We start from the raw sequence: 27,862 nt of genomic DNA on the forward strand, positions 1-27,862 counted from the left end.
TTCCTCAGCTACTGAAGCAAATCACCTCTTGCTGTTTGGTTGCAATGCTGCAAGGGAGAGAAGCCTGCATCGTGTCCTGGATCAGCACAGAGAGGACCTGTTACATACCTGTACGTCTGTGATTTTTCCATGTTTTTCTTCCCACTGGGAGGATGTTGACAGTAACATTTGTTGTGGAGCAGGGACAGACCAAGGGGTGATGCTGTGGCACGCAGGGGCCAGGGGAGCAAGGCACAGCCCTTCACCAGAGCACAGTGCAGGGACCATGTTGTCAGCAGTCGTTCCTCCTTTTTGCCATGTTCCCTATGGCTCTGCTACACACCTGACCCACAGCCTCTGACCACGATGCTGAGCCTCAGGGAAAGGCAAATCCTTTTGCATGGCCAGATTTCCATTGTTGGTACCGTTCCACAGTTCACTTCTCTCCCTGGCTACTGCCATGTTTCTTCTCAATTCCCCCCCACAGGTGGCAAAAATGTCTATCAAGGTCCATCACCCCAGCATGGAGAACCATTGTAGCCATCATATGCCACGAAGCTTGGCCAGAGCAGCTACAGCCACACAACTGGGCTGCTGGTGCAGCCATGGGCAGCGAAGTGCTCAGGGTGGGGGGACCTGGGAGGGGAGACAGGTGGGAGCACATGGGTAGGGAAGGGAGACTGAGCTGCTTCCTCCAAGCTGACGCCAACAGGCACCAGCTGGGATGCGTAGGATCTCAATTATTACCTTTCTTTCTTAAAGCCAGCCTCACAGAAAACTATAAATTAATCTGCTAATTAAATATGCAGGTGAGAGACCAGGGAACCTCCAGCCGTGCAAGCAGAGGAGCAGCTATGGCTTCTTCCGTAGGTAATTGGAAGGGATCCAGCCCTCCCAGCATGGCCCCCCAGTCAGGACCTTGCAAAACCACCAGCCGCTGCTGTTCTTCTCACGAACTTCAAACAAAGTCCCTTCTTTAAAGCTGTTGGTCTCCTCATCACCTTCAAAATCTGCCACTGCCACATAGAGAGCTTCCCTGGAGATGTCCTGACTGGAGACAGGGGCTGAGGTCCTCTCCCTGGGTTCCCCCCTCTCCACTGGCTTGGAGATGACCTTTGGGCTTATGCTGCTTTTCACTTTGGCTTCATCTTGGACACAGGCAGAGAGGAACGGCTTGGCTTTCGGAGGGACCAGCATGGGCCTCCCTGGCACCGGGGATGACCTGATTTCGGGTGATTCCCGTGCTGGGGCCCTGAGCTCCGCTGCGGGGGCAGAGACAGGACCCCCTGTTTTCTTTGGGGGGGGTGGTCTGCGGGGTGGCACAACAGGACGCTGTGGCGGTGGCTCCCTGGCACCTGGGATGTTTCCTGGGCCCTGGAAAGATTTGGGCAGTGCCTCTTTGCTGGTGTAGCTGTCCAGCTTAGGCAGGGGTTTGCTTTCCATGCTTGGTCGCTCCTGAAACCTTCCTGAAGCCTCTGAAGAGACCATGACATTACTGAAGGAGCTTTCACTGGCAGTGTTGTCCTGCTCGGAGGGTTTCTCTGGGCATTTTGCAGGTCTAAGCTTGCTCCTCAGGCTGCAAATGTCCAATTTATCATCAGCTGGAGGTGGGTCAGTCCGAGGGCCTGCAGTGGGTTTTGGCCTGATCTGAGGTCTCGATTTCAAGAATGGATTCTGGGTGATGGGCTCAGGCTTGTCCTCCACAGGCTCAGCTTTTGGCTTGGTTGGCTTGACAATGGGTCGGAGGTTTGGCTTCTTCACTTCCTTGGCTGACACCTTGTGTCCACATTCCAGACCCATTTCATTTTTCAGTTGGAAGAGTTTGCCCTTCTCTGGTTTCAGCTCGGGCTTCTTGCTGTCCTTCGGGGCTGCTGACTGCTTGGGTGGGATCATGGGCAAAATCATGCCTGGGGGCTTGGGGGGAGGCCTCTGCCTCTCCAGTAACTCACCTTCTGATTTAATGATGGACTCCTTCCTGGGCGGCAGGCTGGGCTTCTCCTCCGTGTCGCGGTCCGAGATCTCCTCATAGCCACCGGCAAAGCCTAGGTCCCCGCTCTCAGGAGCCTCCTTCCCCTTCCAGTCTTTGGCCCACTTCCCACCACAGTCTGTACCGTTGGGAGGAGCCTCCGGCAGAGGACGGCAGGGTCCCGTCACGTCCTCGCCAGCGCTGCTGTCTGCCGTGGCATCGCCGAGCCGGAGCTGGGCCATCTCGTTGGGTAGCGGAGCCAGGAAATTCGGCCTGGACGCGTTGCTGGTTTTCTTGTACTTATCGATGAACGTGGCGGGGGCCCAACCCTCCTTCTCCTCGATCTGAATGTACCACCAGCCGCTCAGGTTCTTCTCAATAACCTGCCAAGGGGAAAGAAAACCTCAGACATCCCTGCAGGAGCCCTCTCTGCACGAGAGGGGATGCTGGGTGTCTCCGAAATGATGTCAGAGACATGTAGATGGCCTCAGTGCTTCCCCATCCTGGTGACCCAAAGCCACGGACTAGCATCCTAACAGGAGGGGAACCTGTTAACAACCTCTGCCCAGGAAGGGGACCCGCTTGCCAAGGGATGATGGAATGACCTAGACACGTCAGGGGGCTGCGGCTGAGCAGTCGCCATCCTGTCCGGGAGGCAGGGCCGGGATGCAGGGCCGGGATGCTGGGTACCAGTAGCGGCCACTGCGCGGCACTGTTGGAGCGATCACCCGGCAGCGGTACCGCGGGAGCAGCATCTGCCCGGCGGCTGCGTGCTCCAGCAGCGGGGCTGCGCCCTGGGAGAGGCTCGCTGGGGCAGCCCAAAAGGAAAAATCCTCTTGGAGAGGCACAGCTTGTCTGAAAAGCAACATCACATCCGCAAGAAGGATTCTGCCAGCAAAAAGGGGTCTGGTGGGAAAGCAGTTCTGGAAGGGCTTTTAACTTTACACCTGGCTGAAATAAGGAAACCCCACCATCTCTACCCTCATTTGTGATGTGGTTTTAGTTTCCACTAGCTCAGACAACACAGCACTCACACACTTGGGGACAGGAAGCCACAGGGACTCCAAAGTTTCATGAGCTCGCACACCTTTCTCTCCCACTCCAGGAGAGCCCTGGGATAGTAACAGTACACAGGGGCAATCACATGGACCACCATGCCTAGTTTCCACTCAGAAGGCTATGGTGAGCAGATCTTCGCTGCTTGGAAAGGGAGCTCCTGCCTGAAATAGGTCCTAGGGACTCAGGAGAGCTGCACTCACACAAAGATGCCAGAAGGGAAAGTCACAGCCTCACCTCTACTTTCATTCCTGCCTGGAAGCTGATACCATCAGGGATGGTGGTCTGGAAGTCAGCGATGGTGTAATACTCCTCTTCCACTTGAGGAGGAACAGGAGGTTTCGGCAGGTTCAAACCACGTGGCTGTGTCAGGACAAAAGAAAACTCATCAGCCTGTTCCTACCAAAGGAGTGACACAACACCCACAGAGACCATGAGCCTGCAGAGGCACGAGCCAGCATGGCCAGGCCAGGGAGATGAGCTGTGCCCACGTGACACCCTCACCAACACAAACCAGCAAAACATTTCCAGCAAACCATTTCCAGGCTGAGCAGAAAACTGCTCGGTGCCAGAGGGAGGGAGCCAGTCTGCAGCCTCCCACTGGCAACCCAGCCTTGTGGGACAGACTGGCCAACACTTCATTTAATGACCACAGGGGAAGAAAAGCCTCTTAAGACAGCAGAGAGGTGGCATGAGCACTCCAGCCTTGACCACAAGCAGAGCCTGTGGTACACAGGCAGGGTCCCAGAGAAAGAATAACTGGTGACCATGAGCTCCTTTCAGTGGTCCTCTCCGACTCCCTTTGCCATTGCTGTGCTCATACATCAGGTGGCACTTACTATGGTGAGATCTCGGCGGGGAGGGGGTCTCTGCCTCATCTTTGGTGACTCTGTGGAGGAAAAATTTCAGATACTGTTGAGTTTCTGGCTTTTAGTCACATGTGTGTTCACAAAAGACAAGTAAAAGAGAAAACAGAAAGGCAAGGACCAAGCCTGCCTCATGGGCAAGGAAGTTGAAGGAGGAACCTGTCTGCCCAGTACCCTGAGTGGCATGTGTCACCCAATTTTTGAGAACCCACTGGAATAGAAACCAGCTTTGCACCATCAGGTGCTGCTGGAAAATGCAGCTGAGGTCACCACATGAAATTGCTTTTTCATTGCAGGCCTGATCCAGAAGACCTGGCCTGCAGAGAGGTTAAAATGCCCCAGGAGAGCATCTCCAGTCTGGGGCAGGGGGCTTTCATCCCCATCACGTTTGCTCATCCTCAGCAGATCCCTAGGCAGCACTGTGGTCCTGCACCTTCAGCCACTGCCATGTCACCTGCAGAGCTCACAGCACCTGCAAGCCTTCTGCCTCCCTCATATCCCATTACATCACCCAAAAGCCTGCAGGAAAGGCTGCACTGACGCCCCAGCCACCACCAGCCTCCTCCTGCCCAGCCACTTACTGCGTCGGATGTCAGCGTTGGGCAGGGGACGGCTGTCGAATCTCCCATCCCTTTGGCCAGAGAGCCCATCCTTCTCTCGGCTCGCCACGACCTGCTGCCGGGAGATGCCGTCCAGATCCAAGGCACATGACTGAGCGGAGGAGCCTGAACCCAGCTTCTGTGGGAACGCCTCTCCGTTCCCCTTTCTGAGGTAGGAGGCGGGGGCCCAGCCTTCTTGGCCTTGGTACCTGCAGTGGCAACAACACCAGCGTCACTGCACAGAGGCCCTGCACTGCACCGGGGCAGCAGGTCCTCCCTGGAGGAGCAACACGCTGTGCTCCAGTGGTGCTGAGCCACGGGACATCTCCAGTGCTGGAGCTCAGGACACACGCTGACCAAAGGTACTGCATGACCTGGGCAAAACGAGCTTGCCCAGTGAGATGCTTCGTGGCACGTGGGCACCTGGAGAGCTCCAGCCATGACTAATGCTGCCACAGGAGCTGGCCACAGCCAGTGGGCTGAGGACTGGGAGCAGTGTGAAGCCTGATTTCCTTTTTACCACAGCTACGGCACCGTTTCCAGAGTGAATCACCCTGGCAGGGAGGCAAAATCCACAAATCCAGGGCGCTGCTGCTAGGACTGATGCACCTGGTCTTTGGAGAAAGCACAAGCCCTTTCCCTAAGTGCCGGCAGCCTGGATCCCTTCCCTGCTCTAAATCTGCATTGTTTAGGAGAGAAACCAGCCCCCATCTGATTGAGAAACCACAACCATGGAGTCTCCCTGCCATGCTGGAGGGTTGGGCGCCAGCGTCAGAGACTCTCCCGCTGGCTGGGCTGCGGCCACGATGCTCAGATGGCACCAGCTACGGAGCTTGTAATTGCTGTTAGAGCTCTCATGGCAGCTGTCCTCTGCTTAAAAAGTCAATGGATGTTTTTCTGGGGCTTTGCTGCTGCCAAGACCAGAGGTTCAACGTAAGGTTAAGAAAATTGCAGCATGTGCTCCCACCCGGCTCAAGTCCGGCCGTTTGCTACACCACAGACAAGAGAAAATGGGTTTCCAGGAGAAAACAAACATCAGCTCAGGATGATCTGGAGTCTTTGGCCACAGCACACCCTGCACACAGCAGACCTGGCCCAGACAACGGCCTGTCTCCACTGGAGCCTCCTAACACAGCTGGCAGATCCAGCCTGCCTCCAGGACACTCACTGGTTTTCCTATCAGCAGCATATGACGTAACACACCAGTTCCTCTTGCACTGCTGGGGCATGTGACACTGGGATGCAGTCCACCTCCCAGCACAGGAAATCGGGGGATTTTAAAGATGTTTAACCACAGCTATGCTTGGCTGAAGCCCTGAACATCAGCTAGCCTTAGTTTGTAAGGATGAAGAGAAATGAGTTCCGGTCCTCTGCCCTTCCTGATACCCTAGACTTGCCTTTGGACTGTACATCCCATGCACATCAGGTCTCTGCTTTGCACACCCCCAGCTGCAGTGCCAGGAAGAAGAAGGGGTAGGGATGGTACCTGATTTTCCACCAGCCCTCCAGGTTCTTCTGGATCACTTCCACCACAGCCCCTTTGTCCAGGTTCATTTCATCCTGGTCTCTTGCCGTGTATGGGTAGATAACGGTGTACTTCTCCTCTGGTGGAAAGAAAGCACGGTTTCATCTTGTTTTATGGAAACCTGGATTCAGTCAAACAGTGTTTGAGTGCTTTATATAACAATAATTCATGTTGTAGTACAGGTGCAGAGACACAGAAGTTCACAACCATTCATGTAAGAAATGCCAGTGAAATGTATTTCAAAACAAACCCAGCTGCATTTTGAAATGTAAACTTTGGTGTGCTAGGCTGGTCCAAGGGGAAGTTGTCTAAAGGAGGTTCCTTCTCTCCCTTAGGACTCAAGGCTATCTTTAAAAAAGACCTCTCTCCTTTCACCTGCTCTTCACAGAATCCCTTCCATGCATCCATTTCAGTTCAAATTTCTTTCTCGGAGCCTTTAAAGAAGAACTGTCCTCTAGAGAGGGAAAGCTGTCCCACAGACACCAGGGGGTAAACCCACACACAGAGACATGCTCTCATGCACAGCTCTCCAACTGCTTCACAACAGCAGGTGTACATGAACTTCACTATTCAACAGTTGGGTCCTCCAAGACATTGGTCAAAGCCACGTGGTAAGCCTGGAGAAGAGTCTGACGTCCTGTCCACTAGACCAGAGAATGGAAAGCAGAGACATGGATGCTCTTCCCTTCAAGAGGAAGTGGAAACATCCTAACAGCCACGCCGACAGCAGGTCAGACAAACAGGTCCATCCATCCACCCCTCTCCCTCACCTTGTCCTGTACTCTCTGGATGAAAGCCAGGAAAGCAATTAACTGGTTTAAACAGTGCCACAAGAGGGTGAAGGCCATTTGGGAAAAGTCTGCTGCCAAAACCCACACCTTGGGACATTCATACATCCCTGCCACGTGTGGCTTTGTCTTCTTGGAGGAGCACAGCCCTCTAAGGGCCTGATTTCCCACCCCCTTCATGCAAATGAGTCAAAGCAGAAAATGTCCTGTCACATCCAGCAAAACCAACCTGTCTCTTCCCATCCTGACCCCATCTGAGCCACCAACCCCAGGGCCACGGCTCAGAGGAGTTACTCTTACAGGTAGTAAGGCAGCAGTTGCACAAAACCTGCATACATGTGTTGGGGGTAAGCAGCAACTCCAGCCTCTGTACACAAAACAAGCCCCAAAAAGAAGGATCATCTGGTAGAGGAAAGAGGTGGGCATGAGTGCACCTAATAGAAGGCTGAGAAGTAAGTATGGCACACACTGAGGACTGACACAAGCAGGGTCCATCTCATGCAAAATGAACACACATGCAGACAAGGCTCCAAACAGAAAACACGGGCAGCCAAACAAGTCTCTATGAAGTCCACCTTGACCCCATCCACTGGTGTACAAGTCCCCAAGAGTCCGACGGCGGCCAACGTGCCTGGGCAGAGACCAGTATCTCCATGGGACTAGGAAAAGCATGTTGGGGAAGCAGGAAAAGGACAAGAGAGGACATAAGGAGGTGACATAAGTCAGGTCCAAGAGGAGAGAGGGCTGACACCAGAGTGGCACAGAGACTGTACTTGCCCTCACGGGGGCCCTCCCTGATCTGAACCTGCCCTCCCACCTCTATCTCCCCAGGCAAGGTGCTGAGCCAGCTACAGCACTACTTTGAGCAATACAGTGGTCAACGGGAAGGATACATTCTCCAGGAGTGTTTCAGATTTCCTCTAAGCAAAGGCTGCAACCTTGCTGTTCTCATAACGTGAGCTCATGCATGCTCTTTGTTCTGCGTGGGTTTAGAAGACAGGGGAATTGTCCCAGGACTTGAGCTTTGCTCCTCCTCCTCCTGCACAGGTAAAATAGCTCCCTGGGGCCTAAAGGAGGCATTGGGATGGCACAACTGTGTGGTCCCTGGAGGTGGCACCTTCAGCCCCTCTGTGAGGGAGCAGAAAGGCCAGCAGTTATGTTACCAGTATCCAGCTGTTCCACTCCTGCTACAGCACTGGAGCAGAGTGCCAGGTGGGCAGGACCATTACAGGGAGACATGACTACAGAGCACGAGTGGATTGCCCACCCCTGGGCTCTTGTCCTGCCTAAGCTGGGGAGGGCAAAGCAGTCCTGTGAGCAGCTCGGTGCCGTCCAGCATGAAGAAGCTGCAGCAGATGTCTCCAACACCTTCTTACCTTCATCAGGCTGCATTGAGAACTCATCCTGGACACCATCCTGGGCCTCCAGACAGGTCGCTGGCACCCAGCCTTGCTCCTCCGTTGTGCTCACAAACCACCAGCCTGACAAGAAAAACAGCAGACGGCTCAGCCAAGGGCTCCCACCAGCCAAAAACTCACTCCCTCCAAACCATAAACCTGGCTGGGGGCAGCTCTGCCCCCTCCTTGATGCCTACACAGGAGGCTGGGGTGACCCCAAAGCATCAGGACCAAGCACTATCTGAAAAGGAGCACAGACAGCAGCGCAGGAGAATCGCAGCTGAATAGTATCTAAACACGGTTCCCTCCCCAGGAAAAGCAGGAGCAGCTCTGAGAACTGAAGGGCTCCAGCCACCACATTCCCATTCTGTTTTTTTTCCCCTTCATGGTTCATTTTTCCTCAGTCTGGGTCAGCAAGCGCAGGCCAATTAGCAGAGATGAATACACTGTCTGCAAATCAATAGCTGACTCCTGCTGTGCTCTCCCCTTCTTTACATTTGTGGAAACAGCAAATTTTAAAAGCTCTGAGCAAATGCAGGATTAAAACATGAGCTCTCCCAGCGGAAACCTAGCCAGCTCCATAGCAGCCATGAGCAATTCTGGGCCACCCTAGGTGGCCAATCAAAATAAACGTGTGCTCCTCAGTCATTAAAAGCACAAGCTATTTGTGTCTTTAGGGAAAAAAATGTAAAATAGACGGAGCATTATCCTCAGAACCTCACCAGTGAGTCATTTAGAAAGACAACTAGATTCTCAGGGAGGGAATCAGCAGTGATCTGCATGGAAGGGAAAGCCAGGGCTGACATTTGATAAATAAATTATTTGCCATATCTTTTAAATTGGCTGTGCTAATAGGTTTCACTTGCTTCAGGGGTGCTTTTATTTTCCCTATTCTCAAGCATAGCTGCTGGAGCAACCAATCCTCTGGGGACTGGGTTTCCAGAATTTTAAAATATATTTTCACAATTTATCTGTAAACCCCCTAAGCAGCTTCCATTAACTTCAGGGAATAAATTCCCCTTTTCAACAAATTCCAGAAGCTGGGCCCATGACACGACTCAAGCCTTTTGCAGAGGTTAAGAGCAAGCTTAAGTTTGGAAGCAAGCGAATGGCTGGGCTGCCTGCCCCTGGTCCACGACTGGGCACTTCATCGTGTTTGGAGGCAGGGATTGTGAATACACAGTGGGGTCTTTCATGGGCACCATGAGAGCCACCCCCCCACTGTGAACGAAATACAAGCCTGCCAACTCTGGGAATGGCTTTTGTCCTCAGGACCCATTGGCCAAGATTTTTCTGCATGAAGAAGCATAAAGTAGAGACTGGAAAAGGTGGATGGTGCCTGGCGTTCAGCACCCTGGTACTCAGACCCTTCCATCAGAGACAGCCCTGAAGCCTCATCCACACTCATACAGACAGCTTGCATGCTGAAGCTGCTTCCTCCATGTCCCACTTCAGCTGACCATCCAAGGACATCCCTGTTAGGTATCTGGATCCTGTTTTGCTTAAGGTCCTACTAGGAAAACACTGAACACACAGGACTGCTATTCCTGCCCCTCCTCTGCGATGCAGAGCAGACCCAGAGCCCTCTGCCAAGCCAAACTCTCTGTACCTGATTCGTTCTTCTCAATGATATCCACCAACTGGCCCACGCACAAGCTGATCTCGGAGCTCTCCTGCTTCTGGTAGTCCGCCACCACGACATACTGCTCCAGCACCAAGGGGTCGACCGATGCAGAGTCAGCTCCTGCACGGGGAGGGACAAGAACCGACCCATGCGCCAGGGTCAGCACCAGCTCCCGAGAGTGCAGGCCACCGCTCCCAAGCACCTGCTGGCCTGTGAGCAGCTCCAGGACATCCTGGGGACCCCAGCGTGAGATGTGAGCTAGAAACTTGGGCAGAGTGAGGATGAGAGAGACCAAACCAGCAGCCAGGTGAGATGGGTACAGCCAGGTGAGACCTTTCACTTGCTGCCCACCTTCCTGCTCGCAGACAGAGCTATCCAAGCAACCCCACCACCACCATGGATGTATGCAGCAGCACACAGCAGCCTGGTCCTTGCTGTCAGAGGCTGAGGGGGGCTTGGGACAGTCTCCTGTGCATTGGCATCAGCTGCCCTCCCAACACGTGGACTAGCTCAGACCCCAGCTCGATACACACAACCTGCTGCGAGTTTTGCTGGCTCTGGCTAAAGAGTTTGGACACTTTAGGCTGTTTGTTGGACAGAGCAGCATCCTTCTGTTGTGTCCCTCAAGTTTCAGCCGCCTTCTCATGACTCACCAGCACGGCTTGCTCTCTCAGCTATTTGCTCCACTAACTCTGTTCAGATCCTCCTGCTGATCCTGGGGCTCCCAATTTCATGTCACAAAAGAAGAAGAAAAAAAGTATACTCCAAGGAGAAGCAAAGTGGCAGGATTCACTGGGAGCAAAGCTTTCCTTTGGCCAAAAAGGGCCCTCACACCCAGAGAGGGGAGCTGGGTTCGGGGGGAGAGCTGGGTGCTGCAGCAGTGGGTGCACAGAGCCCGGGCAGGCTGCGGGTGGCACTGCCGGCTAAGGCCAGGGGACACCCGGGAGAGCCACCAGCCCCTTCTCTGCCAGGGCATCAGCACAAGGCACAGCAGGGCAAGGCTGGCTTGTATCTTCCGAGCACGTTTTCATTTAGGAGAGTGCCCTGGGGAGAGATGTATCCTTCAGGGCTTGGCCTCACTTGCTGTGGTAGCACTGGAACAGAGGTTTCCACTTGTATCTGTCTCTGCTTTAGAAACGTGGCCTCGAGCTTGTCCCTGTACATGGAGCACAGCTGCCCTTGTCCCACACGTGCTCAGGGGCTCGCTGTGTGCAGCGTGACCACAAAGTGACCCAGAGCTCTGCAGACCCCAACAAGCAGAGATGTGTGTGCTCAGTGCCGAGCAAGAAGGGGGTTCGCTCGGGCACAGTCTCCTGCTAAACCAGCCACGAGGCATTTGGCTGCCCAAAGCACCAGCAGCCCTTGCCCCATCTGCCTCCAAAAGCCTCCAAGAAGCCGCAGGACTCAGAAACTCCCACAGGCAGCTCCCCAGCCCCGCCATGGCCTCCAACCCAACACGTTGCCTTGCAGCTCTGCAACCCGTCAGCTGAGGTCACTACTACAGAACCATGTTCTCCCCAGGTGCAGTAAAAATTAGTATTGGCCAAGTGGTTTGGAAATAGGATAATGCTCATTATTATTACAGCAGGAGTGATGCAGAAGAACCACACACCCGATCGTAGGCGTTAGGTCAGGTTTAGAGGGGCTGTGCCTGTACCCTGAGCCTCCAGTTGTGGGTGGGGGCAGAAATCACGTCTGGCTCAGCTCTCTAACTACTACAGCATGGCAGATAACGTAAGGACAGCTACCTCCCAGTCTCTAAAGGGTGTGAGAAAGAAGTGACAGAGAGTGATGGTCCCTTAGGATCTAAAGGCAAAAATGCAGCAAAGAGAAATTCCAGCTATGCAGTGGGAAGAAGTTTCTGTGGGCAAGTGCACCTACACTGCAGCAGCTCCCCATCACGTGAGAGGTCTCAGCCTGACAAAAGATCTTTCCTATGGGGAACCTACCGCATGGCACAATCCTACAGTGAGCAGAACAAGAGAGAGGAGCAGAGATGGACAAGATCTAGCAGGTCTTCAGCAACCCTAGGATGCTCTGCTTCCCCACAGAGAAGTTCTCCTGTGTGCAAGGTCACAGCCTCTCAAACTGGTTCTGAGAAAGAATGACCACATCAAAGATTTAAATGGACAGTGTATCTTCAGACAATGTTATTTAAAGGAAGAGGGGAGGAGGCAAATTGTCCATGTTATTCTGCTATAAACAGCACTCTGCAGAGCTCCAGGTGAACTGGACAAGTGCTGAGGATCTGTTACCACTAATGAAAGCTTCCTCCATGCCAAAACCCAGAAGTGAGGCACCAGACCAAATTAAAAATAGCCCTCAAAAGTGAATGGTGGATGCTGGGACTATCTGTTCTACTAGCTCAATTAAAGGTTTGTGCTTAAAATGATCAGAAGACCTACCCAGACCTGAGAGAATAACAGCTATAGGAAGAGAGAAGTACTCTCCTTTCTGCCTCCCTCGCTATAATTACACCAATTGCTCTGAGGCTATTTGTAGTTTCAGCAAGCAGTTCTGGATCCTCCAATGTACCTATTAAACTAGCAACAGAAGTGGTAAACTGAGCTTGGAGGAAGAAGTAGGAGTTAATTTCAGGAGTGTCTTCACCTGGCATAATTGTCTTCAACCACAAAAATACACACTCAAGTGAACAACAAAGCATCCTGTTTATGGGCAGACTTAAGTCCCTTAAAAATAGCCATGGTGTAAACCTTACTGTCTGAGAGACAGTACTGAAGCTCTGCAGCTGGGGAGGGGAGGAAGCATCAATACAGTCCAGAGCCCACAAAAGAATGAGTTTTGCAGACAGCTGTAGGCAGGAGCACAGCCTCTGTACCCTGAACACCCATCGCTAGTGACAGTGACACAAGTGGCCTAGAGAATGGATGTGTGGTGGTCAAGAGACCACTGAGGTCCTTGGAGTGGACTTGCAGAACCTGCCACAGATGCAGGAGAGCCTCTGGGGAGATGCATTCAGCTCTGCAGGCAGGGCCAGGCAGAAGCTGCCTCCAGCAATGCACATCCCTGCTACCCACCCAAGGTCTGCTCTGTGCAGTGACCTTGCTCTCAAGACACATCACATATGAATGATGGGTCAGCCTGCAAATCTTTCCAGGTTTTGTTTGACCAGAAACTTGGCCATTCACCCAGAGTGGTGAGATGTAGAAAAGCAGGTAGGAAATCTCATGATACAGGGGTGCTTGTGACACGCTCAGCCCTTCCGATTCTGGGCTTTGCAGTGCCTGAAGCAAGGACTTTCTTATGGAGCTCAGACACTCTTTTCCAGATGGAAGAAAAGAGCTCAGGACTGAAATAAAAGAGGGGACACAGGTATTTGAAGTCTGCCCTTGCTGTATACTCTACCCTCTGCCTAATGCACCTTCCAAAAACGTCATGCTTTACCCAATTTGGGATGAAGTTTCTTCCTCCTATCCTCTGGCCTGTGCTAACCTGTCCCATGTTCTCAGGACAGATACTCCTCTCCCAGACCTGATGGATCCATGAAGACCAGTACTGCAAACCTGAGCTTCTTCCCGCCCTCATACAAAATGGGCATTAGATATTGTGCTGCGCTCTTTGCAAGCCCTCTCATCTCTCCAGGGATTTTTCCAGAACTGGAGTAGTCACATAAAAATACCAGTGGAGTTTTAGAAAGGTCTATGGATGCTGTAGGAAATGACAGCTGTTTTTTCACTGTCTCAGACTGAATACTGTGGGGGGGTCTCTACACCATTGCAGGCACATTACGTAGCACAGCAAAAGGATGTGGCCACACAAGATAGCATCTAAAATAAAACTGACAGGGGGATACTGGAGCTCTCTGCCAGCCTTCTTGGGCACCCAAATATGAACTCTGGAGACAGTTCCAGGTTCCTCTGCATTAAGGCAGTGCTGCAGCACTCTCCATTTGTGCTTTCTGTTGAACTGTGAGTGGATAGAAATGCTCAGAACACTTTTGGGGACTGATATGACAACTACTTTTAGACACACCTAAATCAGTGGCTAAGTCAGTCTTCAGAGCTTGGGGAATAACCTATTCCCCTGCAAGCTGCAGGCTGTACAGAGCCTGGGCCCATGCCTAAGGCTCACAGGTGTGTGGAATTATGGATACAGGTAAAGAAACTCAGCAGAGGAAGATGATTTTATTACCACTGCTGATTTACACCGGGCCCTCCTCACAACAGCTCATGTCACTTGAGTCTCTTGGTGACTACAGGAGGCTGAGGACAAGCAGCACTTTAACCTGCTTTGCATCCCAGTGCTTGCTTAAATCCCATTTAAAACAGGGCTTTGCTGTGCAGGAGCCTGGGAGCTCTTTCCTGGTGTCTTGCTGCATATTTGCTGCCTCAAAGCAGACCTGGGGCTGGAGGAACCGATCAACAACCAGGGTCTTCCACAAGCTAGAAGAGGATTTGGGGTGAGAGCAGAAGAACAAAACTCTTTCTGATGCCAGAAAACGCAAGACAGCCTCTGAACACATCTGGCACAAGGCATCAGCCCTTTGTAACCTTACTGCACACACACACCTTTCCGTGCTGGCTGCTGCAGGCATGCCAGGTGCCACGGGCAAAACATCACATCCTGCCCTGCCAGGACAGGCTCTGGCTTGGATGCAACCCAAACTCTCCCTGTTGCCTCCCTGTTTGCCAAGCAAACAGCACCTCAAACAGCATTTTCTCTTTGACCTCAGCAACATCCTGTGTCACGTATAAAGCCGCCATGCCAGCAGGACAGCAGAGTGAAGCTGCCCATAAACCTGTGGTGAGAAGGCAGGAGAAAGTTGTGTACACCAAGAGGAGAAGAGCTCCTGCTTCTCTGGCAGCCAACATCCCCACACTGAATTCTGCCCTCAGAAAATGGAGTTACACAGCAGAAATTTTCTTTCTCTTCACCTCAACCCCAGAGAGGTCTTATCTTCTCTTGTCTTTGACTGGCTTCAAAGTGATCTAAACACACACTGATCTCACAGGGAACATAACACCTTTCCCCTAGTCACCAAATGTTCCCGCTGAGCCTGTACACAAGAGAAGTTTTGAAGACAAGGGAGATTGTATCTTTATTTTACTTCTGCTTAATCAAAAGAGAGGAGAAGAAAAAACCCTCAGCCTGTTTTGGTCCCCACCCAGAGGCAGACAGAGACTTCTCTCTGCCTCCAAAGCTAGTTGAAGATCCACCACTTCAAAACCTGGAGCCACTGCCCAAGCAGAAAACAGCTTTTAGTATGTATCCTACAACTAGTCTCAGGCAAGAGGCTGGGACACCATCAGCTCTTGAAGGAGGGATAACCTGCAGATCCAGTAGAAAAAAGTAAAGTGGAATTAAGTCTTCGAGTCTCCCCTGTACTTTGCTCTCTGCTCTGAGAGGAACCTACTCATCTACAAATGAATTCGCTTATGCAGCTCATGGCAGTGCCAACTCTCAGGACAGAAACTTTTACAAACCTATTTCAGCAGAACCTCCATCCAGCCAAGACTCAGACCTTCCTTCCCAAAGATCCTCATGGTATTTTTATACCTTCTGTGGTTTCAGGAGCTGGAAGATGCCCTCCCTAATCCACAGACTGAAGGCTCTTCCTCTCCTCTCTCCATCTCCTCTTTATGGGAAGCTCAGGTAACTGCTTAAACACACCACCTAGGGAGTCTTTCAGAGATGTTCTCCTCTCTGGAGGAGCAGCAGTAGAGCATCCCAGATCCAACTGTCAACCCAAAGCATCCCAGCCGGTGCGATCACAAAGCAGAACACACTGCTGCAGAGGGAAACCTTCAACCTCACACTGACCACCACGCAGCTCAGACCCTCCTTCAGACCTGGGAAATTTTGCATCCCCATCCTCCTGGCTGCAGAACAAGCCCAGCCCTTCACCCAAGATCTGTGACAGCCCCTGCACGCGGAGCTGTCCTGACAGCCAAGCACTGGTCCCGAGCCCGTCATACCTCCTCTCTGCTACCTCTCCACCCACCAGCCACCACAGAAAGCTACGGGGAACGTGACAGCTTCTTGCAAGGGGCTTGGCCACCCAGCCTGAGCACGTGTCCCCCCTGCGAAAGGCAAAGCAAGAGCAAGGGCCAGGTAGCAAGCGGCTGTTACTACCTCTCTGCAGGAAAGAGGCCGTTCTCTGGATAAACCCTGATGGAGGAACAACACGTTGGGAAACAAGGCATGAGGTGGGGAGGGAAACAAACAGGGGGTGGCAGTAATGGTGGCAATGACTCGACTAATGAATGAACATGGAGGCCAGGGCAGCATGGAGAGCTGCAGGCATCCATCCACCTCTGGGAGTGCCACAGGAGCTGTGAGATTGGGTCTGAGAAGCTGCACTGAAACCCCGGGGGGATGGAGGGGCTATGCTGTGTCAGGAAGCCCCACACCCCGCAGGGGAGCACAGCCATGGGGCCAGACCCTTGTCCCACTCCAGGAGACCACAGCTGTGGGTGAAAGGAGGAGCTGGTGGAACCGGCAGAGAGGAAAAGAGTCCTTACCAGACCTCTTCTTTCCAATGGGCTCCCTGAAAAAGAGAAGGAAGAGAGTCAGCAGAGGCATGGGGCAGCTGGGTTGGTTATTATTCAAGTGACAAAACCGCACAGGAAACCACAGCAGTGCTGGCCCTGGTGGGACCACTGACCTCCCTCAAACAACTCACATCCCCATGGGTGACATGGTTGTCACTCGCCTTGCTAACGGCCTGTCTCTTCACCCCTCAGTTAGTAGTTTAATGCTTTTGTCTTTCCCAGAGTGAGGTTCAGTTGCTGGCCTGGGCTCCTCGGTGGCTTGGTCTGAGAGCCACAGCTCTCACCATTGTCACTTGGCAAAGGAGGGTGGATTGGGATGATCTGGCAGAAGAGTCAGGAGTCTGGGAAGCCCAAACCCCCAGAACTGCTCTCAGCACAGACCACAGCTACCAGAGAACTGGGCACCACTTTTACGACAAAGAGAGAAAACATGATGTTCATCCTTCTACACCTTTTTCAGGGACCAAAATGGGGCTGTGCAGCAGAAAAAAACGCCTCCAGGACAGATTAAGCAGGAGCTATTGGTGGTTATGAGGAGGCAGTGAGGTAGCTTCAGCCCAATTCCTCTTGCTACAGCCAGCACTGGCCACACTGCTGATGAAATGGGTTAGAAACCACAGGTCCTGGGTCCCTTCTCTTATCTGCCTGTTGCCAAGAAACATGGTTGTTGAACAGCCTCAAACCCAGGGCACAAACACAACCCTCTTCAGGCACAATGAAATCTTGGGGACTTCATGATTAAAAACCAAACACCAGATCAAAGAAAATGTGGGACCAGAAAAGCCTCAAAATATCACAGGTAACAAACTAAGATACTCAACCAGCCTGAAACCCTCTGTCCCCAGCCCAACCACAGTGGTCCATGGTGCTACAAAAGAGCTCTTAATACTTTCATATAATTCAACGCTGTTGCCTTGAAATGCTGCCACAGTGTGGGGTGATGGTAACCTGCTCCCCCTTCACTTACAGAGGAGACTACTGTCCCTGCTCCTCAGAATCACACACGTGACAGATGAAGATTATCTGGACAAGATGAAATATTTTGGTACCAGTAGACGTGCATCGATCCGTGGTACTTCCAGGAAAAATAACAAGCACAGAGCAGACACTGGAGCTTCCAAGGAGGGCAACGTTCACCTGGTGGTAAGGGGACCCTGCTGAGGCTTTGAGCTGCCTGACCACTGCTTGGAAACCAGCCCAAACAGACCACAGGAGCCCCTTCATCAGCTTACCAAGTCGACTGGCAAAACAACCTTTTCCACTCCCTCCTATTTGTTTTTTAGGCCAAGTAAAGAAATCCCTCTGTGCTCAGCAAGAAAGCCAGCCAGACCTGGGCTACGCTTTGTTCTCTTTCAAGCTTATCTGCATTTTCAGACTGTAATTACTGCAGACATTTGGTTCCCCTGGAGCCACAGGGTGATGCCAGGACTTGGCTGCCATCAAAGACTGCCCACCCATCCTGGCAACAAGTCTTGTTTGCAATGCCTTATCCTCCTGGGTCCCCCCCCCCTCACTTTGCACCTTAAACCTTTGGTATTCATCCATGGAGTAATCAATAAAATTAAAAGAAATGCAACAAAGCCAGGCTGGGAACAAACAGGACACTTAACTAGAAACTGGAAACTCCCTGTTAAGTTCAGAGACCACAAGGCTGGGTCAAGACCTGAATACCACGTCCCAGCTGTAGAGACTAACGAAGGAATCTCCTGGACAGAGCATCCCAAAGCCACCTCTAAACAGAGACCTCCCTGCAGAGCTAAGTCAGAGTTTATCAATAAGCCCCATTAAATTTGCACCAGCTCAGCAGTACAGTGGGGAAGGGCCAAAGCCAGGCCAGGTGAGTGTGCTGGAGGTCAGCAGGTCGGCATGGCACCCTCGTGCTGACAGGCAGGTGCTGAGGGAAAGAGCTGTTGGTTTTTCCCTGCCATCTGCTAAACCTATTACTGTAATTCATCCCCCGTTTCCTTTCACCGGCTGCTCCATCTGAGTGAGTGGGCAAGGAAGGAGCTGCAGTTTCGCTTTGCTGCTGGGTTGTTCCTGGCAGGGATACAAAGAACTGCAGGTCTTCAGACCAGCAGCCCCAGCCCACCACCACAGAGGGGACACGAGCTCAGACAAGACAGGAAACAGCAATAAACTCCGGGCAGCATCTCTTCCTCCTCCATTCCCAGCGGAGCAGAGAAAGGCATGCAGCAGGGCCTGCACACACAGCTTCCTGCAAACTGGTGGCTCCAGGAGAGAAGGAAAGGCCTCTCTGCCTCCTATTGTCAAGCTCATTTAGCTCTCACCCCCACACCAGCCAGGCTGTGCAAATGAACCAGGCAGTCACAGCACAGTGACAAAGCACCAACACACAGCTACGACTATGTGCCACTAACCAGCCACACAAAGCTTCCCAGGCAGTGAAACCCATGGCTGGTTCTACAGCTGCTTCTCAGGACCTTCCCAGCTCCTTGGCATTAACAATGAAGGCAAGGAAGGATTCCCATGTGACCATAGTCTCGAAGCACAGAGCCAACATGCCAGTCCCAGGGTACAGTGGCCTCAGTTTAGTGTCTTTCAAGAACCTATTGACCACCCAGTGCAATCCTGAATGAAAACTGACACGTGGAGAACTCTCAGCACCAGTGAATACTCCCCAGGACACTTTGGGTTTTCTAGGGAAAAAAAGTCAGGTTTCTGAAGCATCTTCTCTAGTGTATCAGACAGCATCCCTGTGGATCCAGTGATGGAAGGACAATGCTGCAGTGACTCTGTGAGGCAAAGCTAGCAGCTTGGGAGGTAAGTTCAGAACAAACAGAAGCTGGCTGTACTTCAGCAATATGTAGGTGAGCCAGTAAACTTACTGTAAGATACTGCAGACACTGAAAGTCTTCATGGGCTTACAGGGTCATAATTCAGGCAAGAAATGTTAATTAAAAAATATTAATTATAAAACCAGGAAAACCCTAAAGGCTAGGACAGTGTCTAGAGAAGAACTGTTACAAGCTTGCTTGACATGAAGCTCTAAGGCACTCGTGCGTGGTGGCTGCTAGGCTAGGCAGGCCACAGTGTGCTGCTGGGAGGTGGCTATGAGATTCCCACCTCACAATGGGACTCCCAGGAAGAAGATGTCCCTACGTGCAGCTTGGGGACCTTAGCATCACCCCTGCTGCCCCACTGAGCTGGAGAGGGACAGTGGAGCATCAGTGCAAGGAAGACAACTCCAGCTGCTGTAGAGCCAACCACACAGGAGCCACGATCAACATGCAAGATGAGACAGATCTGAGGTCACCATTCCAAGAAAACACCTCCTACACAAAAAAAACCCCTTGGCTCTTGTAAAAAACCCCAACCTTCTGTAATACAGTAATGCCATCAAAACAGCTGTCAGGAGGCAGTTAATCTTGTAAATATTTAGAAAGCCTGGAGATGTTAGAAGTCTTAGCAAAGTTTATGCAGACAAGACAGACTGAAAACTGGGGTACAACAGAGCTCTTGTCTGGGAGAACTGGTGTTTAGCAAATGCTCCACCGAGCACTGAATGGAGCCCCTGTCCCCCACACCACAGCACCGGTGCTACCCCTGCGTGTAACCACGGCAGAGCTGGCCAAGCTGAACCTTCAGGCTCAGAAAGCTGCCCTGTTAGCACAGAAAATCAAGTGCTCTGTCCCTGAGAGGAGTTCACACTGGCACTAAGTGTATTTTTTCAGAGGGGACACGACTCCTCTGATACTCCTTCTGTCTGCTGTCATCTAGGAAAGACAGTTGTCAGCTGAGAGTGAGGTAGGCTGCTATTTTGGAGCGGAGGTCCAGCCTGAGCTCCTGGTGAGTCTGCACGTACACACCAGGAGAACTGCAAAACAAACAATTATTATACAAGCTGTAATTTGTCTGGATAGCGGGACACAGCTTAAAACCCACAAGCCAGCAAGAGTCCTTATCCAAACCAACAGCCATCGACTCGGGGATCTCCAGTTTACCAGCAAAAGCTCCTGGAATGGCTTCCTAGGCAGGGTAGTCATTGCTTTTTGGAGCAGGGACCTGAGCCTCCCCTTTTTCTATTAAATCCCCTGTGACCTGCCCCACAACTTCATGTCCCTGTTACCCCCCAAAGACCATGCAAAGAGGACAAGAAAAATTTGCTCCTGGCACAGCCCACCCACGAGGAAAGATAAGGACATGACACACTATGGGGAAGCAAGAAGAGAAGATGCTTCTGGAAGTCCCTGTATACAAGTCTGCACTTCCAATTTATAGAAACAAGGGAAAGGAGCAGTTATGCTCCCTGTTGCAATGATGGAAACATGCTTCTGTCAGTGTCCTCTTGTGGCATTTTTGACCAGACAACAAATCCTTCACCCACCAATGGCTGCCAGCACCCTGGCCCTAAGCCCAACCTTGCAATCAGCCCATACAGGAGACAAGCTGGCACGGTCAGACCCCATCAGGGCTAATTCTCATTGTAACCCAGTTCTCCCTTCTCTGATTTACTGGGGCTGGTGCCTGCCTGGAGTCCCTGTCAGTCTGTGTGCAGGAAGCAATCCATTACTGCAACTGCCAGTGCCACCCCCACCCACCCGCACATCACCAGGGCTTCGGTACTAATAGCATAATGACGGGCTGCTGAAGTTGCTGCAGGCAGAACCTTGTTAGCAGCATACACGTCCTCATCTGGGCAGGTCCCAGCTCATTATTAGACACCTTCCAGGTTGGATGGCACACACAGCACCCAGCCATCACCACCCTGTGCTGATTCAGCAGAGCCTGGATTCGGTTCACATGCAGGACCTGGGTCCTGCTGCCCCCCAAATTCCTACAGTGACAGTGATGCCTTCCCCTGGCATCACACAGCAGGGAGCAGCAGGGTTACTCCTGCTGCACTTGGTCCTCCACCCCAGCATGGGAAACATCCACCACAGCAAAGACGAACTGCCTGTGGAACACCCCAAAATCCTCTCACTTTAGCCAAGGGCCGTTCAGGAGAAAGAGCAGGAAGGCAAGCTGGGGGTGTGAGCTCCTTAAGTCCCTGCACATACATAAAGGATGGAAAAAAATAATCTTTTAAAGCTGTCCCAGGCTATGGCTGCTATCAGTGGCCCTCTGCTGCAAGTGGAGTTTGCCCAGAGGAGTTCAGAACCAGAGCTGGAAGACATCACTGGAGTGAAAATGTTGTTCCTCGGTGCTTCCTCTCTCAGTGTTCAATGTCTTTGGGGTCTATAACTGTAACTGAGGCAGCAGAAGCTGCAGCCACCAAGACCCAGGAGTGTCTGGAAGTTGAGGCAAGGACCCACTGCTTTGAGCAGCACTAGCAATAGCAGGTCAAGGCTGGAGGGATGGGTGGCAATGGATGGTGGTTTGGATAAGGACACTTGCTGGCTTGTGTCCTGTAATCTGCCTGGATATACATGGGTTGCCTTCCTGTCCGGAGAGGACCAAGCCCAAGAAGCCATCTTCTAAAACAGAGCACAGTCCTGCAACAATGCTGCTGGCTGAGATGGCAGCCGGGAAAGCCACCCACTCTCACTTCACGTGAAGAGCTCTGAAGATCACCTCATCTGGGAAGCAGCAGCCCAAGCTATGTGTCTGTTCCTGGAGGAGGTTTGCTCCGTGGTGGCAGGAGGAGGTTTCTCATCCATCTGCTGACTAGGCAAGTCAGATGTGGGGTTTCTCTGGCTCCCACCAGCCCATGGCCCACCCAGCAGGCAGAAAGCATTGCTCCCAGTACACTACTTGTGTAGTAGCAGCCAGGAAAACCAAGCAACCTCAGTGAGTATGGAGAAACAGCAGCTGAAGTTCACCGGCCAAACACCCAGCTGTGGTCTCCAGAGACAGGATGGGCACAGATGTAATCGCAGGCACTGCAGCCTTCACTGAGACAGGGCCTCCACCTCTGCTACCATCTGCTCTGGGAAAGGTCATGAGCCCTTAACGAGCCTTCAGAGAGTCCTGGTGCTGGGACCGCTGCCCACCCCAATCCCGCGCGTGCTGTCCAGGGCAGCTCACGTCAGCCTTTTGGCCCTGCCCTACCATCGCTGGAGACCTGCTGGACTCACAGACCCAGTATGCAAGGAGGAAGATACTTCAGAGAAGAGGAATTTATGCATTTTAAAGACATTGGGACATCCTGACTCTAGTAGCTTTCGAACTGTGAATCCACAGTCCCCTGAAGCAGCAAGGAGAGGTCCTTGAGGACATCTTTAAAGCACGTTTAAGACACAGTAAATTTGCTCTACAGGTGCCTGTGCCTCCACTGGGGGGGTGCGGGGGGGAAAGAATTCAGGTTCATAAGCTAATAGGTTCAAAACAACAACTGATACATGATGGGATGCTCAGCTACCAAACAATGAAAGCTGCTTCTAATGAGAGTGATTCTGACAGCCAGAGGTAGCTCACATATAGAGGACAGCAGTGCTGCAGCCCCTGGGAGCAGCCCGATGATGGCTCCTTCCCCAGCACTTGTGTGCTGCAGAGAATTATTACAGAACCACTGAGGATCCTGCTTGACTGTGGAGTTAACCTGGGCTCCCACGTGTCACAGAGCTGAAACTCAGCTGGCGAGGAGAGTCAGGAGCTGAATGCCTTGACTCAGCAGTGGCTCTGTGCCCAGCCATTCAGACTGCCCCAGCCTTACTCCAGAAACTTTCTGCTGTGGTTCACAACGATTTTAAACTGTATAAAGATGGATGGGAGGTAAGGCGGGTACACAGCAACATTCTACCTCAACAGCCAAGCATGTGACCTATTGAGATATGCAGAGAGAGGGAATTTAATGATTTCTCTCCTTTTAAACTAGTTTTCACAGGGCTTCCATCCAACACCAGGGAGAAAAATCCCACATCCCCTCCGATTGCTACATTTCCTGAGGATTTTTCTTTCCATAACCATTTCTTCATCCACCCCGTACCACTGCTCTGTGGAGTCACCTCTTCCCAAATGTAACAAATGCCTCCAGATTACAGTCCCACTCTGGCCCACCAAGCAGCTCTCTGAGTTGGAAGCAGTTGAATTATCTCAGTCCAGAGCTTGCTGGACAGGGATCCACATCACAAAAGCCACTGATCACCACTGCCAGTGGAAACACCACAACCTCAATCCACTCTCCTGTTTGAAACGGTCTCTCTGGGCAAGAGGATGCTGGAAAATTGGCAGAGGTGTGCAGAGAGGATGGAAGAAGGTTTTCACCTCCCTCTTCCACCCCCTGACTGCTGAAGACTTGTGTCTCAGCTCTGCTTTCAGCTGTGACCTACCACCCAGCTGGAAACGATGGGGAAAAAAGGACATGCAAAGTCAGTACTTGACTCTTTCCCTCTCCACTCAGCCCTCAGCCACTTCATCTCCCTTTGCACATGCCAGCAGCAGCGCTGGGGCATGTACAGTGGGTGAGAGCTTGAGAAGGGCTGAGGGGCTCAAGCTGCAGACCTGTTTCTGTTGGTACTCCCAACACTGGTAAAGGGGCACTGAAGGGAGTTGTGCTGTGGGAAAGCAGAAGGAAAGCCCTGGCTCAGCCCAGGAAGAGCCCCAGTGCTGGGGAAAGCACACAATTCAGGGGCCCAGAGCTGGGTGCACGGGCTGTCCAACCTCCTCTTACCATTCCCAAAGACTCATCCATCACATAGAATCATAGAATCATAGAATGGTCTGGGTTGGAAGGGACCCCAAGGATCATAGAGCTCCAACCCCCCTGCCACAGGCAGGGACACCAACCTCCAGGCCTGGATCTACACAAGGTTGCCCAGGGCCCCATCCAACCTGGCCTTGAACACCTCCAGGGACGGGGAATCCACTACCTCTCTGGGCAGCCTGTTCCAGCCCCTCACCACTCTTTCTGTAAAAAACTTCCCCCTAATATCTAATCTAAACCTTCCCTCCTTTAGCTTTAGTCCATTCCCCCTTGTCCTGCCATTATCTGCTCTTTTAAAAAGTTGAATCCCCTCCTGCTTATAAGCTCCCTTCAGGGACTGGAAGGCTTCAGACACTGCAGTCAGCTGTGGCCCCTGAAAGTGGCTTCCCATTTTGGGGTGATGTGTGCCTCAGAAAAAACTCACTCAAGCAGAGGGTGCATCCAACAGCACCCAAAGGCATGTCCCCTTCGCTGCCACCAGCTGCCACTGCCGTGGGTGTGCTGTGACCCGAGCTGTCAGCTGGGGAAGCCGGGGCAAGGGACGGGGAGCAGGAAGGGTCCCAACCACAGTGCTGCAAGAGCAGCTGCTCGGCTCAGCACACAGCATGCTGACCAGTCCTCTTCCCCTCCTCATCCCCACCTCTCAGCCACCCTGCAAGAAAAGCTGCCTTTCTTTTTTTGCCTTTTTTTCCCCCCTGTTTCTGCACTCTGGTCATGGCCTGGCTCCCTTTCAAATTCTGGGAGAAAAGTATTTATCTGCTGGATGACTGATGACATCCGGCCAAACCCCAGACACGCCATCACGTCTGATCCAGCCCAGCCGTCTATCACAGCTCTCATCTCGTTATTGGTGAGCTGGCAGCCTGCCAGCACTCGGGGCTCAGGAAAGGGCTCCCACCAATCTCTCCAGAGGAGAGAGTCAAGGACTTTTATTAATTAGCATTTTGAATTGTAGCTAATAAATACCCCTCTGGCATTCAGGCTGGGATAGGAAACACAGGAGAGGTGTCCTTGAGATGCTGTAGCCTTTTTGCTGCTGGAGGCAAATGGACAAGTGTCACCTGCAAAGTCCTTCTGCACGCCGTAAGCTCAGCTCTCCTCCCCAGAGAGGAGCAGGCAGCAGGATGGAGAACAACCCACTGCCAGAGTCAGTGGTGCATCACCTGCTCGCCCTCCCAGTAATGCCATGACCAAACACCCACAAACACATGGCAGTTCTGCAGCGAGTTCTGGGTGCTGCCCAGCAGCCCATAGGACACTGCAGGATGGATCCGAGGATGGGCCCTGCAACACAAGCACGAGCTTGGGACTGGGTGTTGGGCTGGTGCTTCCAGACAAGGTGCTCCCCTTGTCTGTTGAACCCAAACCGAGGAGACAATGGGGGACACAGCACCGGTTGGTGCTTGGCTGGAGGGCCAGGAGCTACAGCTTCAAACACGGCTGTGCTGCATCACTCTGCAGATAAGGCTCAGCACCCAAAGGTCTCCACATCTGAATGTGATCCTTGTTCTGGCCACAGCCCCCACCCTGCCTGATTTCTGGATCAGTTTACAAGACAAAAAGAAGGTGAGAAATATGGGTGCAAGGATGAAGCTGCCCTTCAATCCAGCACGCATGACAGTGCCTCAGCTACAGGCAGGTTCAATAAGCGACTCCCTTTGCAACACAGCCCACCACTCTCTCACGCAGAGCTCCCAAGACTCATGCACAGGAAGCCTCCCATGTTCTGCAATAAACTCCCACTGCAATGTCCTTGCCAGCTCATCTTTTCCTTGTGTCTCTTGCTTGCCCCTGAGCTACTGCCTTTGCTGAGGGATGACCGCCGGGGTGGCAGGTTAAGTGGTGAGCAGTAGCTGGGCAGGATGGATGAGAGCGCCAGCCGACAGCAAGCAATTAGTTAATGGGCTGCGAGGCCCTCAGACCAATCTCATCAAGTGACTGTGAGCTGCTGGAGGAATGATGACAGGCCAAGCAAATAGAGACTGGAGCCAAAGGAGAAAAGCAAAGTGGGGGGGGAAGGGAGAATTAAGAGATGGAATGAAACAAATCAAAAGCGCAGGGAAAATGTATAGTCCACAGAAGCATAATACTTAGCTGGAGACCTGAAAGGCTCAGCACTGCTGCTCCGAGGAGAAAACTAAATCCCTTTATACCCACACCCTTCCAATACAGAATGATGTCAAATCAATTTACTGCCCTTCCTCTCACAATTAATCAAGCCTCTTCCATTGCTCAACCTTTGGTAGAGCTGCACATCGTGTCACATGCAGCATAAAAAGAAAGAGCAGCATAGCAGGACATGGAGGCGGCTGCTCAGATTTATGCTGCTTGTGATTAGTAAGAGATGGGTGGCTCCTGGCCAAAGTAGCTCATAGTCACAAGACTTATAACCACACAGAGTTGCGTAAGGCACGCGAGATTCCTTGCAAACATTCCTTGTTTTGCATGGAAAGACTCTGCAGCGATGATATGGATGGGGCTTGTGGACACGGCTAAGGGAAAGAGGCTTTCCAGCACAGCAGGGGTGGTTATTAGTAACCATGTGAAATGAGGTTTTTCAGACTGACCATGTTTCTGAAGCCAGCGTCTGTGAGCAGAAAGTGGCTCACGAGGATACCGACAATTCATGGGGTCCCTGAGAAGTGATTCTGCTTCCCCACTTGGAGAAGGTTATGCCAGGAGTTGGCTGAGTGCACAGAAGTGGCCACCTCAGGCTGCACAGCCCCTGTTCCCTTTCTAAGAAAACCTCCAAATCCCAGATCTGTGACTCACAGGGCAAACTGTTGATAAACCTCAAACTTTGATGGATACCAGCAAGTTGAAGGCAGTTTGTGTGTCACCACCACCCCAACCAGCAGCTACCCAAACAACTTACTCTTTGGGGGGCGTCAAGTCGTCAGGTCGCGTCTCGAAGAACTGGAGAACCTCCTCGCACTGGGAGATGTAGGGAGGCAGCTGGATCAGAGCCTGCAAGGAAACAGAGTCAATGGTGATGGGAAGCATCAAATCTGAGCAAGGACCTGAGTGAGAACAGGCCCTCAGAGTGCAGCGCACACCAAGCCAGACACCCATGTGGTTCCTGGCAGAGAGGAGCACAGACCATGGCTGGGGAGAGCTACTGCAAACACACACCAAAGCAAAGCAAGACCCAGACAGACCCCAGTTACCTCACCACACCACCCCAGCTGCTGCTGAAGACCAAAGGAGAGTAAGCAGAGACTGCGTGGGCCCTGCTTAGCCCAGCTCCAGCCTTTTGGACAGTTGTGCTCTCACCGGGTAAGAGCCACGGGGATGTCCATCCCAGCATCCAGCCTCCTGGCCATGGCAGGGCTCAGTTTCCCAGCTGTGCTGTGGGCATGGAGCCATCATCCTCAGGAAAGGCTCAGCAGTGCAGTTGTGGCAGACTCCCAGTGCCACCGGCCTTGACCAGCACATCCCAAAAATATTCTGCCGGGCAACAGCAGCTCAGGAAAAGGCAGGGAGAGAAGCAACAGGAGGCAAAAGTGAGGACACCAGCTCATCAGGGCAAGGGCTGGAAGGCTGCTACGTGTGCTAGCAAATGGCAGGAGCTATGAGCTGCCTCTGTGTTTCTCCTTTCCCTCTGTTGTATAAAGACAGACTTCTTAGAATCACAGAATCATCTGGGTTGGAAGAGATCCTCAACATCATCGGGTCCAACCACAGCCTAACCTTGATTAGTCCACCTCTAGACCATATCCTTAAGCCATTCATCTACATGCCTTTTAGATCCCTCCAGGGATAGTGGCTCCATCACCTCCCTGGGCAGCCTGTTCCTATGCCTGACAACCCTTTCAGTAAAGAAATTCTTCCTGATATCCAAACTAAATCTCCCCAGTGCAATTTCAAGCCATTCCCTCTCATCCTATCACTTGTCACCCGAGAGAAGAGACCGACCCTGACATCTCTGCAACCACCTTGCAGGCAGT

The 27,862-nt window shown here is 52.3% G+C and overlaps 1 protein-coding gene across 1 annotated transcript in view; it reads right to left on the bottom strand.

Moving 5' to 3' along the window:
• Nucleotides 1-814: 814 nt before the first annotated feature.
• SH3PXD2B (SH3 and PX domains 2B) overlaps nucleotides 815-27,862 on the bottom strand; it is a gene marked incomplete at its 5' end in the record, with an annotated part of 74,764 nt that continues 47,716 nt past the window's right edge. Inside the window, 9 exons of the mRNA XM_084268864.1 lie at nucleotides 815-2,328; nucleotides 3,239-3,364; nucleotides 3,841-3,890; nucleotides 4,449-4,675; nucleotides 5,953-6,070; nucleotides 8,156-8,260; nucleotides 9,786-9,920; nucleotides 16,283-16,308; nucleotides 26,791-26,882. Coding sequence (XP_084124990.1) covers nucleotides 832-2,328; nucleotides 3,239-3,364; nucleotides 3,841-3,890; nucleotides 4,449-4,675; nucleotides 5,953-6,070; nucleotides 8,156-8,260; nucleotides 9,786-9,920; nucleotides 16,283-16,308; nucleotides 26,791-26,882 — 2,376 coding nt within the window. The 3' untranslated portion in view covers nucleotides 815-831. The remainder of the gene's footprint in view (nucleotides 2,329-3,238; nucleotides 3,365-3,840; nucleotides 3,891-4,448; nucleotides 4,676-5,952; nucleotides 6,071-8,155; nucleotides 8,261-9,785; nucleotides 9,921-16,282; nucleotides 16,309-26,790; nucleotides 26,883-27,862) is intronic.

Source organism: Gallinula chloropus (genome assembly GCF_964237585.1).
Source record: "Gallinula chloropus genome assembly, chromosome: 10".
Classification (NCBI taxonomy): Eukaryota; Metazoa; Chordata; class Aves; order Gruiformes; family Rallidae; genus Gallinula; species Gallinula chloropus.